This window comes from Talpa europaea, assembly GCF_964194135.1.
Source record: "Talpa europaea genome assembly, chromosome: 1".
Lineage (NCBI taxonomy): Eukaryota > Metazoa > Chordata > Mammalia > Eulipotyphla > Talpidae > Talpa > Talpa europaea.
This window is the reverse complement of record NC_140073.1, coordinates 33,602,137-33,618,959: the sequence shown is the minus strand read 5'-3', so window position 1 is coordinate 33,618,959 and position 16,823 is coordinate 33,602,137. Positions and strand designations below refer to the sequence as shown.

Sequence of the window (16,823 nt, the reverse complement as noted above, 5' to 3'; positions counted from 1 at the left end):
CACAGAAATATTCCATGGTTCATGCAATGCCTACAAAGTGCTCCCAGTTGGATATACAAGTATAATTCACAATTAAAAAAAAAGAAGAAATATAAGATTGACACACAGGTACATTAAAAGGCTGAGTAATAGTCTCTTAGCATTTCCCTTTTCAAAGGGAGATTATGTTTGTAATAAAGCCCTTGAGTCCTTTTTACAGGTCACTACAGGGAAAGATACCTTTTATTATAATGCAACAGCAAACTATAAGCAGCACACCACCACAGTGGTTAACCCTGGAAAAGCTGGTGTAACATCCAACAGTGACTGACATCCTAAGAAGAGAGACTGGTAAGAATAGATTGATAGCCAGATATAGTCATGGTCAAAATACAGCTTTCAACTGTAATTCACAAATAAAAGTCCTAAAAAGGTAATTCAGTAAAACTACTGACACCGATTGAGAATGTAATCGCAAACTGGATTGTAGCAGTGATTTCAACCTAGCTTCCTCTTGTCACAGTTTTTTGGGGGGAGGTGGGAAATGAGTAGTTCAGTATATGGTAAGGCTGACAGATCGGTTCATTTTCTTTCCAATAAGTCGAGATGTTCTATTACTCTGGGTGGTGGACCTGGTAGCCATCCGGTCAGTGAAGAGTGCTCTTTCCTCAGCTGCAGCCTTTGCCATCTGGGCTTTCTTGAGTTCTCTAAAAATATAAAAATAGGAAACAAGACTTTTCACTACTGTATTAATCCTAGGAAGGGATCCTGAGAATTCAAACACAAACTATTCTCTTCAGCTGGGAGAACTTTGCATGCCATCATTATCCTAGAATGCAATGGAGGAAATGAAAACTACAATATGAAACTTGAGCTTCTGCTCAAAAAACTTACAAAGTGATTTTATTTTGTGCTTTTAGAATTAAAATAGCATATACGTTTGGATACAACAAAGATGCTGGTAATGACTTTGGGTATTCCCCCCCCCCCGCCAATTTATTTATATATATAAGAAGTGGGGTGCTGGCCAGAGGTGCAGGGGGTAAGGGGATTCAGAGACAGAGTGGGGAACAGAACAGGTGCATTATTGAAATACACTGCTGAGGTGGGCAGTGGGCCAGACAGGAGAGGTTTACTGCACCATGTGGGGTTAGATAATGCTGAGGCCTTAACCCCTGTGCCGCCAGGGAGGTCCAACTTTGAGTCTTAAAAAAAAAATTTTAAATAGACTGCTAACTCACATTGTGAAAAGTATCTAGTATCTACCATATTTAAAAAAGATGAAAGAAGGGCCTCCCTGGTGGCACAAGGAGTTAAGTCAGCGCTATGAAGCTATCAGCAGTCACTGAAGCAAGAGTTTGATCCCTGGCCAGGGAACTAACCCACATATGGCACAGCAGACCTTTCCTGTCTCGCCCACTGCTTCCCCCAGCAGTGTATTTCAGTCAATCCGCCTGTTCTGCACCCTATTCTGTCTCTGGTGAATTCTCTCCACACCCCACTCCCCCCCTCTACACCTCATCTCTGGCCTACACCCCAGCTCTTATATGCATAAATGAAATAAATCTTTAAAAAAAAAAGAGATGAAAGGAAAATTTTACTTCGTATTTATATGTACTATGATGTCTATCAAACTAGTGGCAAATAAACCTTTCAATATTTCAAGACAGTTTAATAGTTTAAAATAAAAATGGTAGCAATGAAGGAAATTAATTAGAATTAGCATTCCAACCACCTTTCAAAAAAGGTCAAAAGGTCATTCAGATCAAATATGAGAATCATCTATTAACATAATCAAGAGTAACATCATAAAATTAAGTAGAACAGAATGTTGTAAGGAAAATAATTTTTTAATAGTAAAAGTTGGGGAGAAGGGAAAACAGTACAGGTTTACCTAGCTTTTGTTACAATTTAAGGACTGGGGATTATCACCACTTGCACATACTTAAATACTAATCTTAAAAATTTTTAAGCCCATAATATCAAAGTTTAGAAACAACACAAATCTATAGGTCAAACACTAATTTAAGGCAGAAGTCCTCAAACTTTAATTGTATAACATGTCCAAACACTATATCCTTAACTGAAAAAAAGCTTACATTATCTCTCATTAAAGGTTGAGAATACAAAAGTTAAAAAAAAACTTCACTTACTTCTGCAAAAGTGAATTTTTAAATTTTTCAGCATTTAACTCTATTCGTAATTGTTCTGCACTCTTTCTAGAAGCAGAAAGCAATACTGAATGCTTTACCAGTGCCATTGCTGAAGGTCTTCTCTCTGGATCTGGATGAATCATGATCTTAAAAAGAGATGTAAAATTAAGGTAAAGATGTACAATTTTAACAAAATATTGAACCATGTCAATAAAGTGATTCACATATAAAATGCATACTTTTAGCAACTCTGTAAAATCTTGGGATAGCACTTGTGGAATCCGAGGTAATCTACCCTGTCTGATTTCATGCCATTGGTCTCCATTTCTAGGAAGAGGTTCAGCACCAGCAGCACATACCACTGTGAGGGCAAGGGCAAAAATATCCGCTTTTGGTAGATGGGTATAGTTCTGTAAAATTTAAAACAAAATTTTAAGGGAATATAAAATGGTCAAAGTTAAGTAAGACTACAACTCAGTAGTAATTTAGGTTAAGAAATCAGACTAGGGCCTCCCTGGTGGCGCAGCGGTTGAGCGCTGGCTTGCGAAGCTGCCAGCAGCCTCTGCAGCGCCGGTTCGATCCCTGGTTGCTCCATGGCCACCGGAGGAGGGTCCCACATGGCACGCAGACCTCTCCTGCCGCCCGCTGCTCCCCTCAGCAGTGTACTTCGGTCCTTCTGCCTGCTCTGCTCCCTGCTCTGGCTCTGGTGAATTCTCTCACCCTCCCGCGCTTCTGACTGTACCCAGTGCTTGTATAAATAAATAAATATTTAAGAAAAAGAAATCAGACTACATTAAAATGTCCAAAGATACATTATAGTTTGTTTAGGACCTATTAGTGTGTATCAGAAATAAAACAAAACTTGGATAAATCTTTTCTAAAATACAAAGTACTATGACACTGCGGTGTGGGGTTATAAATATATCTCTTAAAGTGAATGTCTCATCTTTATCATTAGCCCAGTTAAATTCTCAGAAGAAACTCCTGTCCCTCTCAGGCAATTACATACAAATACATACACATTTAAAATATTAATGTACACATATAAAGACAAATATATATATATGAAGAAAATATATATATATGAAGAATAATGGGATCATTTAACTTACTTGTTCTACCTTCACTCAAAATGATTATCAAGAAATACTATTGTAATTTTTGAAATGGTAGAGCTAATTATGTGCCATAATTTGCTTAATCATTCCCTTATTGCTAAATACTTAGTTACATTGTTCTTTTTTTTTTTTTAAGATTTATTTATGCATATAAGAATTGGATACAGGCCAGAGACGTGGGGGGGTGAGAGCTTCACCTGAGACAGAGTGGGGAGCAGAACAGGTAGACTGACTGAAATGCACTGCTGAGGGGAGCAATGAGCAAGTCAGGAGAGGTCTGCTGCACCGTGTGGGTTGCTCCCTGGCCAGTGCGGGGATTGAACTCATGCTGCAGTGGCTGCACATAGCTTCATAGGTTGCATCTTAAACCCTTGCACTACCAGGGAGGCCCAGTTACATTGTTCTTATTTTGTTCTTATATGAATATTTCTGTAGGATATTCCTAGAAGTGAAACTCTGGGATTCAAAGGGTATGCAAGTTTAAAATGTTGACAGATATTAATATTCTGATCGCCAAAAAACACTTCCATTTTAAAGTCCATCGGCAGTATAGGGGAACATCGCCTTTATCAAAACTGCACCATTGTTGAATACTGTAAATCTTTTCCTTTACTGACTTTTGCTAAACACTCCCAGTTAAAAGGTTTCTATTTTGTATTCCCACTCTAATAGTAATTAGCTTAATACTTTAATACATCTGCATTTCTACTGTTCTGTCAACTGATAGGTATTACAAAACAATTTGTGATTATTATTAAAGGAAAAAAGTTACCTCCTGCAAAACTTCGTTTGCCAGAAAACGGCTATCACCCTCTTCAACCTGTGGACTAGAGATCCTTGTTACATGCCCAAGATCACCTAGCAGTATTAAAAAAAAAAAAAAAAAAAAAAAACACTGTCAAGAGTTAAAACAGCCCATTTTAAGGTAATAATCTGGTTCATTCTTTCTTAACCTTTTTTTTAAAAAAAATATCCAAAAGGGCAGGTTAATTATAAAAAGGGAGAAAGGAATAAAGGACACTTGCACAAACATAAGCAGGCAGAAAGAGTGTCCCTGAAAGAGACAGATTTACTGAAAGAGGCCTGCATAATCACAAGAGGGAAGAAGGGCTGCTGCCCTGCAAAGAAAAACTTGGCAACAAGGAGCACCTTCATAGGCGCACGGGTGGGCAGAGGGGCTGCTGCTTTCTTACCTATCTTAAACATAACTTTGTTGGATGCCCAATCATCTTCGTCTCCTTCTTCAGAGGCAGCATTTGGGATTGAAGTTCGCGATATGAATATATTACCTGTCAAACAGTTATTTACATAAGTCACACAAACAATCAGTAGTATAACCAAAATTCACAAATAAGGTTGTACATTAGAATCATCATCCCAAAAATTATTTTTCGGTTTGTTTGTTTTTAAATGCATAGAAGAACTGGGGGTAGGCGAGAGATGGGAGGGGTGAGAGGATTCACCGGAGCAGAGTGGGGAGCAGAACAAGCAGATCTACTGAAATACACTGCTGAGGGGAGCAGTGGGTGAGACAGGAGAGGTCTGCTGTACCGTATGTGGGTTAGCTCCCCGTCCAAGGATCGAACTCAGGCCAGAGCATCGACAGCATGATAGCGCTGAGACTTAAACCCTACACCACCAGCGAGGCCCCATCCAGAAAGTTTTTTAAAATATAGATTATGTTTTACTTAAATCCAAGTCCAACGAATCTCAGGGGATGGGGAATGGGGCTATTCCAGGAAAGCATTATCTGGTCTACCACTGGTCCTTGAACACCTGGAAACCACTGCATTAGACCCATGTCAATTACATATTGATCCTTAGCAGTTTTTACTACTTAAAACAATACAAAAGGCAATTATTAGCAAATGTGTGATGCTGCCAAAGGACAAGTTTTAATCTAATGGTGCATGGCTGGTGTGTAAAGAACAAATCATTTAGCTAGTGCGTCTATCTTATCATATAGCTTTTACATCCCAAAGTGGCTTTGTGGTTCACTATTTCCACCGCACACACAGTATTCTTTCTTCAAATTTAGGCAAGCTCATGATTACCTAAATTTTAAGTTAAATAGATTTCATTTTAATAATTTTATCAATATAGTATTGAATTTTTTAATGTCCTATTCACTGGAGTCATCTAGTTTCACTTTATAGGACAAATTATTTTATAGTGGAATTTGTATATTTGAAATTTTTAATCCTCAAATGTCTTAGTATTTTCAAGTTTTCTACTTAAAACTTAAGGGTCTACTATGTCTGAAACTTAACACAAGATCTGAGTGCAGGCAAACCATATAGTTCATATTTACTGCCATCAGTCTAAACCTATCTTTTCCTTTTTGAAAATAAATTTGTAATAAGTTAACATACACATTCTTCTCACAACTAATAGAATTAAATGTGTAAGAGGACTTCAATTCCCATGAATCACATAGTTCCATAGACTGAAAAGCTCATTAAAATCAACTTAAGAACACCTATCCTACAATGTCTATTTTTTTTTAAGATTTATTTATTTATGCATACAAGAGCTGGGGTACAGGCCAGAGATGCGGGGGGTTGAGAGGATTCACCAGAGACAGAGTGGGGAACAGAACAGGCAGACTGAAACACACTGCTGAGGGGAGCAGCGGGTGAGACAGGAGAGGTCTGCCTCACCATTTGGGTTTCTCCCTGGCCAGCCAGGGATTGAACTCATGCTGCAGAGCCTGTGGATTGCTTCATAGTGCAGTGCTTAACCCCTTGTGCCACCAGGGAGGCCCTGCTAGATTGTTTTTTAGCTAAAAGCTTTTGGTTTGATTTTTATATAAAATGGCTATAATAGATTACATATTATGGTTCAGAACAACCTCAGAATGTTCTTTCAGAGGCTTACAAAGAGCTTATAAGATTTCTAATTGAAGGAACATTGGTACTAATGAAGATGTAGCCTTATACAATTTTAGTGTAAATTGAAACAAAATTTTATTACAGAACTAGTGATAAATACGTTGTAAAAATATTTTAAACTGTGGTATGCCAGACTGAAAAAAAGTAAGTTCCCATTTTTCTATTAATCTTTGTAATTAAACCTATAAAATAATGCCAGTGCTGCTGAAAGGGTTGTTAGAATAAACTGAGATGTGAAAATGCTTTGAAAACAAAGTGCTGTACAAAGTTGTTATTTCTCGCCTGTAAAATACGAAAATGTACTATATGTAGAAATTAAATGGCATTTGAATTGAAATTATATTGGCGTTTAAAAAAGGATGCAAGTGAATCCTCTAATAACAACTTAGTACAGTGAAATCTCATCACTTTTGAAGTCAACTATTGCTGCTTTTCCATTGGTAAATTTTCATCTCATAGTAGAGACACCATATTACAATTTTCCCAAGGTGGCCCAAGCCAGTAGTTGATTTGTTCAGAATAGTATCTAGTTCAAAAACCATTCATTATAGGGCCTCCCTGGTGGTGCACAGGGGTTAAGCACCACCCTATGAAGCAATCCACAGCCTCTGCAGCATGAGTTTGATCCCTGGCCAGCCAGGGAGCAACCCACATGGCGAGCAGACCTCTCTTGCCTCGCCGCTGCTTCCCTCAACAGTGTGTTTTGGTCAGTCTGTCTGTTCTGTTCCCCACTCTGTCTCTGGTGAGTCCTCTCACCCCCCACATCTCTGTCCTGTACCCCAGTTCTTGTATGCATAAATAAATCTTTAAAAAAAAAAAACCCTATGCATTATATCTAGTTACATCCATTTTTCTTTTTAGGTTTTATTACCCCTCCCCTATTTAAAAAAAAAAAAACACAAGTTTTGTCTTGCAAGATGTCTTTCCCTCTGGATTTGACCAGTTGGTATCTTGCATCATTTAACTTAATCCTAAATATAGGGGAGAACCTTATGTATCCTTTAAGTTGGAAATTAAAAGGTCGATGGTTTCAAGTTAAACACTGTAGGGGCCTCCCTAGTGGCACAAGGGGTTAAGCTGCAACCTATGGGGCCTCCCCGGTGGCGCAGCGGTTGAGCGCTGGGTTGCGAGGCTGCCCGCGGCCTCTGCGGCGCCGGTTCGATCCCCGGCTGCTCCCCGGCCACCGGAGGAGGGTCCCACATGGCGCGCAGACCTCTCCTGCCGCCCGCTGCTCCCCTCAGCAGTGTACTTCGGTCCTTCTGCCTGCTCTGCTCCTTGCTCTGGCTCTGGTGAATTCTCTCACCCTCCGTGCTTCTGACTGTACCCAGTGCATGTATAAACAAAAAACAAACAAACAAATAAATAAATAAATAAAACATGCCTCTATTAAAAAAAAAAAAATTTACTTTAAAAAAAAAAAAAGATGCAACCTATGAAGCTGTCCGCAGCCTCCACAGCACGAGTTCAATCCCCAGCCAGGGAGCTGACTCACATGGCATAGCAGACCTTTCCTGACTCACCCGCTGCTCCCCTCAGCAGTCTGTTTCAGTCAATCTGCCTGTTCTGTTCCTCACTCTGTCTCTGGTGAATCCTCTCACCCTCCCGCGCCTCTGGCCTGTACCCCAGCTCTTGTATGCATAAATAAATAAATCTTTAAAAAAAATAAATAAACATTGTAGGATAGGTGTTCTTAAATTGATTTTAATGAGCTTTTCAGTCTATGGAACTATGTGATTCATGGGAATTGAAGTCCTCTTACACATTTAATTCTATTAGTTGTGAGAAGAATGTGTATGTTAACTTATTACAAATTTATTTTCAAAAAGGAAAAGATAGGTTTAGACTGATGGCAGTAAATATGAACTATGTGGTTTGCCTGCACTCAGATCTTGTGTTAAGTTTCAGACATAGTAGACCCTTAGTTTTAAGTAGAAAACTTGAAAATACTAAGGCATTTGAGGATTAAAAATTTCAAATATACAAATATACAAAGTTAAGGGGAAAAATAAAACCACTATATTCCTGTATTTTCCAGTCTTGACTCACTTATAACCTTTATGTAGTTATCAGCATATCTATCATTTTCCCCTGAGTCATCCAGTTTTATTATTTCTTTTATAAACTGAAACATGTGTAAAGCACTTAAGTGTTCAAAACATTTTCAAATTTCTCATTCCAAATGCTACCATGTGAGCAGCACCAGCATTAATTCAGAATTATGGTTCTATGACCTAGCACAGAAGAGGGGCTTTAAACATGTTCTCAAACTCCCCATTAGAGTCCCAGCATAAGACCATGTGGTTCCCATAAGATGCAGCAATTTTTTTTCAGCTTTTAGTAAAAATGAGTTTACAATCTCATAAAACAATATAGACACATTGGTCAAAGGTCTTTGAAAACTAACAGTGAAAAAATAGAGGAAGATTTCTGTTTTCATATTGTTTCATTAAAGTAATTTATTCCCAACAAGTCTAAAGAACCCAGGTACTTACTAGGTTTTATATCCATGTGAACCAAAGACATTGAGTGAATATACCTCAAGCCCCGGCCAACTTGCAAAAGGAGATCCTTCAACTCTACTTCTGTAAAGTAACTCATGCTCCTGTAGTTTTCACTTATGGCATCAGCTAGACTTCCACCTAACAAACATGGGAAAATTAGCATTTTTTTCTTTCTGAAACATTCTGACTTTTCTTCCTTCTGTTTTTACTAAATAACCAGGCTCAAACAAGAAAGTGACATTTTATAGAATCTATTCCCTTCAAACTGCTCGTAAAATAAAAATTCTATTTTTTGTCAATAGGCTGGTAATATACTTACCAAGTGTACAAAATACAATGTAAAGTCCCTATCTCATTCATATATTCCAGCAACCCATCAGATTTAATTTCTCAAAGTAAGCCAGTATTATCAGTTTCTTACATATTCTTTTTAACATTTTCATGCAAATGTATTTTTATGATATTCTAGATCATTCCTTACCAATATACAAAGACTACCCTTTTGTCTCTACAGAATTTCATAATATAATTGAGTGATAATTAGTCAATCTCCTAATAGGGTGTTTTAAAATAATTTCCAACCTTTTGTTACTACATATTATGTCTAACAAATAATTTTGAACACTGGTGGTTTCACATATATTTAGACTATCTCCTAGAAACAAACTGCTGAGTCAAAGGGTATATACAATGTTATAATATACATATGCATAGTGTATAACACTATCTTATTACACATAGAATACACTTCTACAGCTGAGAGGGTCATTGCCATGTTTCTGCAAGAGTTTAAGGCTGACATTCACACCTTCAGAGCCAAAACTTGATTAAAGCCCACAAAAAAATTAACAGTGTACTCAGCATCTAGTGATTAGACTTAAACTCTATTAGCATGTGCCATAGGTGAATGTGGGATTTTGGAAGACAAATGTGGGCAATACGTACCTATTGCCCCCTCCCAGGAAAGACTGTGTCAATATATACGTCCACGATTAATGTATACAAATACATTATTGTTTTCCCCTACCCTTGTCAACATTCTATACATTTGATAGGTAAAAACCAGTATCTTACTGTAGTTTTAATTTTACTACTCTTATTATGAGTAAGATCATAACTTGCTTATATAGATTTAATCAAACCAACCAGCTAATTTTCTTCTATTTTTCAAAACTTCACATGCTTACATTTTATCTCAGAGGAAATAAGTTATTTAAAACAAGCAAAAAACCTCCTAAAGCTTAATTAGGAATCCAGGGTAATAACATCAGGAATGTTAACAATACATTAATCAGGAAAGGAGGTCCTACAATAAGAGCACAACTGAAAAACAAAAATGTCAAAAGTGTTTCAAAAATAAAAATAAATCATACACCTGGATATCTTAGGATTAGTATGTTCTCCATACTTAAACCTGCACAATTCTTGAATTCTGGGAAAAAGAGGATTTTCCAGAAGGTAGCAAGTCAATAAAACTACCAGACAAGTCCTAGATCAAGTTAGGAAAAAAAAATAAGGTTGCTTTTTAGTGGGTCTGGCAACTTTAGCTGTGTCAGTTCCTTCTACTTCATTGCTGGAAGGGCAAGCAAGAGAAGTGAAAAGAGCAAAACACTCATCTAACATATCAGGTTCTCTTTTTCTGTCCATCAACATTTTTCTACACTTTTTTTTAAAAAGGATTTATTTATTTATGCATACAAGAACTGGGTACAGGCCAGAGGTGGAGGGTGGGGTGCAGGGGTAGTGAGCGGATTCGCCAGAGACAGAGCGGGGCACAGAACAGGCAGACTAATTGAAATATACGGCTGAGGGGAGCAGCGGGCAAGACAGGAGAGGTCTGCTGCGCCATGTGGGTAGCTCCCTGACAGGCCAGGGATCGAACTCGTGCCGCAGAGGCTGCGGACAGCCTCACAGTGCTGTGCCCAACTCCTTGTGCAACCAGGAGGCCCTTTCTACATTTGTTAATTGAAGATAGAAACTGCAGTCTAACACCAAACTAAAACAAAAGGTTTAAAATGTAAATGACTTTGTGAGATAATATAGAAACTCAGTACTGATAAAGGATATCAGTTACCCAAAGTGCACAAATGAATGATAACAGAATCCTCTCCCTGTGAAACTGGACAAGGATTTGAAGATCAGTCCTATTATTAGGACATTTAAAGCTTTCTGTAGATATGGTGGTAGAGGGAAACAAAAGAAGGAAAGGCATACAAACATATCAGGATAATCATTTCTTTCATCTATGTAGAACAATCATAGAGAAGCAGCTCTGCTTCACACAAATCTATGTTTTTAAAAAATCTACAGTATATTACAGTGCTCAAAATAATAAACTGTTTCCAAAAGATTATCTGATGATCTAACTTTATCATGGGATGACTTTCTAATCTGAAAGGGTGGGAAGACAACTCACTCCTCTACACTTTCCAGCCAAGAGTTTTCTCAAACTCATTTGAATTACACAACCACGAATTTGGTAGGTTGTTACAAATTTGTGCCCCCTGGACTGCTAGTGAAATACTGTTAAGAGAACCAGTTACATAAACAAGGTGAAAGGGAGAAAAACTAAAAGGGAGATGGTAACAAGGGAACAAAGAATGAAGACAAGATCATGATCCAGCTCTATTATAATGAATTCAGAAACTGAAAAATGAAAGTTCAAAAACAGAACAGTGCATGGGACACAGGAGGCAGCTACAAGAATATTTTGATGATATGAATAGAAACATTTCAAGAGACGTGAAACAAACTAGCAGCAATACTACATACAAGGCATTTACTTGTTCTTTCAAATGTAGAGAACTATCAAAAAGCCCAATGAGCGGTTAGATATGAGAAATGGATTTTTTTAATTCTATTTTGTTCACTGTTTTTGAATAGGAAAAGCCTAAATCCACTACTTATACCACTTAATTATTCACAAACTATAAAATGACTGTTCTGGTCTTAAGGAAAAAAAAGAGAAGCAATGAAAACAAATCTCCACTGTGTCCTCTCAAGAGTTCATTAAGTTCTAACTAATAAAATATTCACAGAAGACATATCAAAATAGAAATCTCTGAGGTAGACAAATTTGGATATTTAATAACAGATGTCTGTAAGGATCAGAATTGAGGCCAGGATTTTGGCCACGGTTTAGTAAAAGACAAAGAATGAATTGGTTCTTAAAGAACTTGCTGGAATTGAAAGCTATACAGGCGATCCAATATTTAACCTTACACGTTTATTTTGAGAGCAAAGCGGGACCAGTCCAGAGAACTAAAAGAGCATAACTTACTTAATAGAAAAGTTCTAGTGGTAAATATGTTGTACAGACGGGAGAAGGCAAGATTATAGGCTGTCTTGAACAAATGAGAATTTAGGTCAATGGATAGTCACCATAATTTTATGAGTCAGTTTTAGTATCCCCTAAAAGGAAATGGATAGGGAAGGTTAGAAGCAGGGAATCTGTTATTAACTACAATAGCCCACACATACACTTTGCTAGATATTAGGAATATTAAAATATACATGGCAAAGTCACTATCCTCTCAAGTTTAAGTGGCAAAGACACATAAAATAATATGCAGAGATTTTCAGTCTTAACATTCAAGTAGGCATCACTTGCACTTGAAACTGATGTTAGGCTTCTGGTTTTTAAATTAATAGAGGGTCTCCCTGGTGGCGCAAGGGGTTGAAGACAGCACTATGAAGATGTCTGCAGCCTCTACAGCACAAGTTTGAGCCCCGGCTGGCCAGGGAGCTACCCACATGGCGCAGCAGACCTCTCCTGCCTTGCCTGCTGCTCCCCTCAGCCGTGTATTTCAGTTAGTCTGCCTGTTCTGTTCCCCACTCTGCCTCTGGTGAATCCTCTCACCTTCCGCAACTCTGGCCTGTACCCCAGTTCTTGCATACATAAATAAATAAATCTTAAAATAAATAAGTTTATAATAGTTAAAAGAGATAGATTTAAAGCAAGACATCAAATAAAAACAAGTTTTCCGTCAGTGTTCATTTTTCTTGGGCTCACCAGTTTGCAAAGGACTCATCATATTACTCACCATTACAATATTCGTTCTGTATAAGCATATGATCATCTTCTGCCCATGCAGAGAAATATCGAACTACATGAGAATGTTGTCCAAGCACTGCATGAGCATATACTTCTCTCAAAGCATTCTGCCTAGGAGAAATTTTAGATTAAGAGACTGGTAAATCATTTTTATTGAAATTTAAACTGAATTTATCTGAAAACTTTATAAAAGAAACTTCTATATCTACCATTCTGTTGAACAATATGCTTAAGAGAGAATGTTAACACTGTATACCAGATTTTCCCAAAAGCTTCCTCCACTAAAGAAGAATGTCAGTTAGAAAGACGGTTCTTGTTAGCCCAAGAACTCAAAAAGATGAAACGCCATTTTACTACGAGTTCAAGGATGCTAGCAGAAATAAGAAACTTATGTGAGGCTCCAAAATCAGACTACTCATATTATTTTACCAAGGTCAGTAAGAACCGATGGCACAAAATTAAAAGTATGTAATTGTAACTTCTCAAAAGTCGGAGAATTTCAGTCCCTGATCACCTAATAGGGCCTTAATGCTTGTAATACGACAGAGAAGAGTAAAAGACAGAATTTTCAATACATACTCATCAACAGAGCCAGCCAATGGCTTTTTTGATCGCTTAATGGCATAAATGCATCCATCCAGCCTCTTCACACACTTAAAAACAGAACCAAATTCTCCAGAACCAATTTTCTCTAGCTCATGAAATTCTGTTGTATACCGTGACTTCATATTGCTTTCAGTAATTGTAATTCTCTGTAATAAAAAGTATATCCATATATATAAAAACATAGATGAAAGCAATTTTTTGCCATGGGATAACACTGAAATTGAAAATCATTACATTTAATGTTGTAATTTTTTCTTATGCTGTAATATTTATTTCGCGTGTACATATGGCAACTTGTTAAGAGGTAGAAAATAAAATTTCAGAAACAATAAAAAGAAAACAAAAAGGTATTTACTTTAGCAGGTCTTGTTTCATCTTCAAATTCATAATCACTGGCTTCCATGTCTTCACTGGAACTGAAAAATATCACGTATTTTCCATCAACATATCGGACAGATACACCGAAGTGTACAGTAGAGTAGAATTTTAATGAATAAAAACAGGAAGTATTTAATTTTGTAATCAGTAGATACAGAGCAGTTGATAAAAATGTCCCGCTGAGATAAGCCACCACACACATATCAAAATTAAAGCCTTTCTAAATCAACTGTCTTTTTTTTGTTTTGAGTCAGAAAAGAAGCATTACTGTAGATGAAAGTGCACACTCAGGAATGAATGTGTGTGCCTGCCTCATTTTTGACACCAGATTTCCCACAAGCTATCTAGGCTTTTTGTTCCTTCCTTGCTCACGTCTCTCCTTTTCCACCACAGCTGGCTATTTCCCATCAATTTCTCCAGAGAATTAGGTGCTAGTAATAGAAAAAGAAATTCAGAACATAAACTTCCATGTCATTCAGTTGAAATTAAATTTGGTAAGAATATCAAAACAATCTTGGGTGGTTAGGGAAGAAAACTGTTGAATAACAAATAACTTACTCATTCCAATATGTTCTCTTTCTTCTACGGCACTGTCCTGAGGAATGAAGTAACAAAGAATCTGGAGTAAAAGGATTAATATTCACTTGAGGAGTCTGTCGCATATCAAATTCCCTTTTTCCTGATTTTTCTGTATCCATGAACAGAGAAGCACCTCGGAGTTTAACAGAACTAGAATCCAGTCCTCGAGCTTTGGAGAGCAAACTCTGGAAGAAAAATACGGGTTTTAGGATCCAAGTCCTATAGTCAGCCTTCTCAATTTAACCTTCAGAAAGCTTGTCACATGTCCATATATGTAGATCAAAACAAGATATAAGCATTTTTTCCAAGCAAAATAAACAGCGGTTAATTTAGGAGTCTGAAGCTGGACACTTACTAAACATCTTTTCTGAAGAAAAAAAAAAAATCGCTAAATAGGTCTTCAACCCAAAAAGAGTGTAAATGCAAGACTAAAATTAAGTTAATTCCAGAGGCTAAAAGTTGACCCTTTCAATCGATCTAAAAACAGAAAGCGGTCAGAGTCCCAGAAAAGGCCACCCACCCCTATGCAAACTGGGCTTAGAACGCCACCTCCACTAGACTCCACCCCTCACTTCCAGAGGGATGTTGCCTTGGGCAAGTGGGCTAATTAACAGTAAAGCTCAAAAGCTCGGAGTCTCCAGAGGTGCACCACTGACAGCACTGCTTCACTTTTAAAAGGCCTCTTTTCCATATTAATCTTGTAAATATTTGTCTTGGGTCAATTACTTTAGTTTCAAGTCACCTGCTCTTACTTCCAAAGTTCTGGAAGCGGTAATCTGCATTCTCTCTTGCCGCTCAGGTACTGAACACGTCCTGAAGACAGATTTTCAGCGGTGCGAAAGCAGACGGGGCGAAGCAACAACCTGAGCGCGGGTGTGTAACAGTGACTGTCCCTAACCGTGAGAGTTTGGCTCACCCACCTCGGGCGCTGCAAACCCAAAGGTGTAAACAATCGCTTACCCAATTATTACGTCTGGAGAGAGGTTTAAATGCTACCCCCTTAGCAATGCCTCTTTTTTTTTTTAGGCTGTAAAAGCTAGACCAGCCTTCCCTCCCAAGTCGACGAGCCGTCTCCCCTGCATACCGCAAACCTGCCCCCGCCCCATAAAAGCCACAAGACACCGAGCGATGCGCACATGAAGAGGGGAAAAAAAAAAAAAAAAGTTAACCAAAGTCCCTCGTGCGCCGCCCAAATTACAGGGCCGGTCGCAGCGTTTAAAAGGCACCATATGGCCGCGGGCCCGGGGGTGTCAGGTGGCCGGGCCGGCCCCTGCGCGGCCGCCCCCCACCAGGTGACCGGTGCCACCCGCGGGGCTGCGCTCGGGGCGGCCCCGACGGCGCGCCCCGGGCATCCCCCACCTGGCCGGCGCCCTTTGAAAGATGAAGAAGTTCCAGACGAGGCCCATTGTTCTGTTACATAATCTTAACGGACGACTCCTGGGCCGGGCCCCAGAGCGGGGCTGCCAGCTCTCCGGTGGCGGCGCAGGGGCGCCGGCGGGGCGCGGCCGGGCGGTTATGTAACCGAACCCGGGCAGCGCCGCGGCCTTTTTAAAAGGCTCGGCCGGCGCGGGCGCGGGCTGCGGGCGCCGGGGCCCCGCGCCCTCTCACCTTGGGGGTGTGCGGGGTGTCGAAGAGGCGCAGTTTGCGGAAGGTCTTGTGCGGGGGCGTCCCCGGGTGGTCGGGCAGCGGCGAGCAGGGGCCCTCGCCCGCCCGGCGCGCCCCGCAGCCGCGCGGGGACGAGTCCGCCGGGCCGCCGCAGCGCACGGGCGAGAAGGAGCTGCCGAGGAAGTAGGCGGCGGCCGGCGACTTGACGGGCGACGAGGAGCCGAAGCCCTCCTCCTCCCACGAGTCGCCCTCCGCGCCGCCGCCCGCCGCGTCCGCGTCCGCGCCCGAGCCGGCGCCCCGCAGCAGCATGTCCTCGTCCAGCTCCCCGGGGCTGCCGGGCGCCGGGCCGGGCGAGCGGCGGCGCTCGGGCCCGGGCTCCGCGGGGCTGCGCGCGGGCGGCAGCGGCGAGTCCGGCTCCTGGAAGGCCGAGTCCTCCCCGGTGCTGTGGCCGCTGCCCTCCTCCTCCTCCTCCTCCTCCTCCTCCTCACAGTCGCTGCAGGGCGAGAAGATGAGCTTCTGCCGCAGGGTGCAGGCGGCCCCGGCGCGGCGGGGCGGCGGCGGCTGCTGCCGGCTGAGGAAGCTCATCGCGCCCCTGGGGCCGGGGCGGAGGACGGGAGAGCCGCGGCCCGCGGAGTCCAGGGCCCGGCCGGCCCAGGGGGCGGGTCCGCCACGTGCGACTGGGCGCGCCGGGCCGCGGCGGCGGCGGCCTGCGCGGCTCCGGGCGGCGGCTCCGGGGCGCTCGGGGCGGCGGCGGCGGCGGCGACGGCGGCGGCGCGGACTGTCCGGCAGAGGCGGGGCGGCCCGGGCGCCGGGGCTGGGGTCTCTGCTGGTCCGGCCGCAGGTTCGGGCTCCGCGGCTTCCCGCGACCGTTAACCACGTGAGCGCCCAGCCCACCAATCCCCGCCCAGCCCGGGGTTTGAAAAAAAAGGAAGGCGCGACGTAGCCCGCGGGGGTGGAGC

General features: G+C 41.1%; 1 protein-coding gene across 2 annotated transcripts; it reads right to left on the bottom strand.

Moving 5' to 3' along the window:
- Positions 1 to 532: 532 nt before the first annotated feature.
- On the bottom strand, positions 533 to 16,540 carry WEE1 (WEE1 G2 checkpoint kinase; the record flags this gene model as incomplete). Of its 2 annotated transcripts, XM_084241209.1 has the most annotated exons (11): positions 15,868 to 16,540; positions 14,239 to 14,444; positions 13,658 to 13,718; positions 13,276 to 13,448; positions 12,686 to 12,807; positions 8,634 to 8,780; positions 4,444 to 4,539; positions 4,023 to 4,108; positions 2,372 to 2,542; positions 2,133 to 2,278; positions 533 to 686 (listed from the first exon to the last, which is right to left on the bottom strand). In XM_084241209.1, exons 1-11 carry the CDS (start codon positions 16,447 to 16,449, stop codon positions 533 to 535), a joined length of 1,944 nt encoding a protein of 647 aa, XP_084097335.1. In that variant the 5' UTR covers positions 16,450 to 16,540. The 2 variants fall into 2 exon arrangements, with proteins under 2 accessions (XP_084097335.1, XP_084097336.1); XM_084241210.1 differs by lacking the exon at positions 8,634 to 8,780.
- Between the last annotated feature and the right edge of the window lie 283 nt (positions 16,541 to 16,823).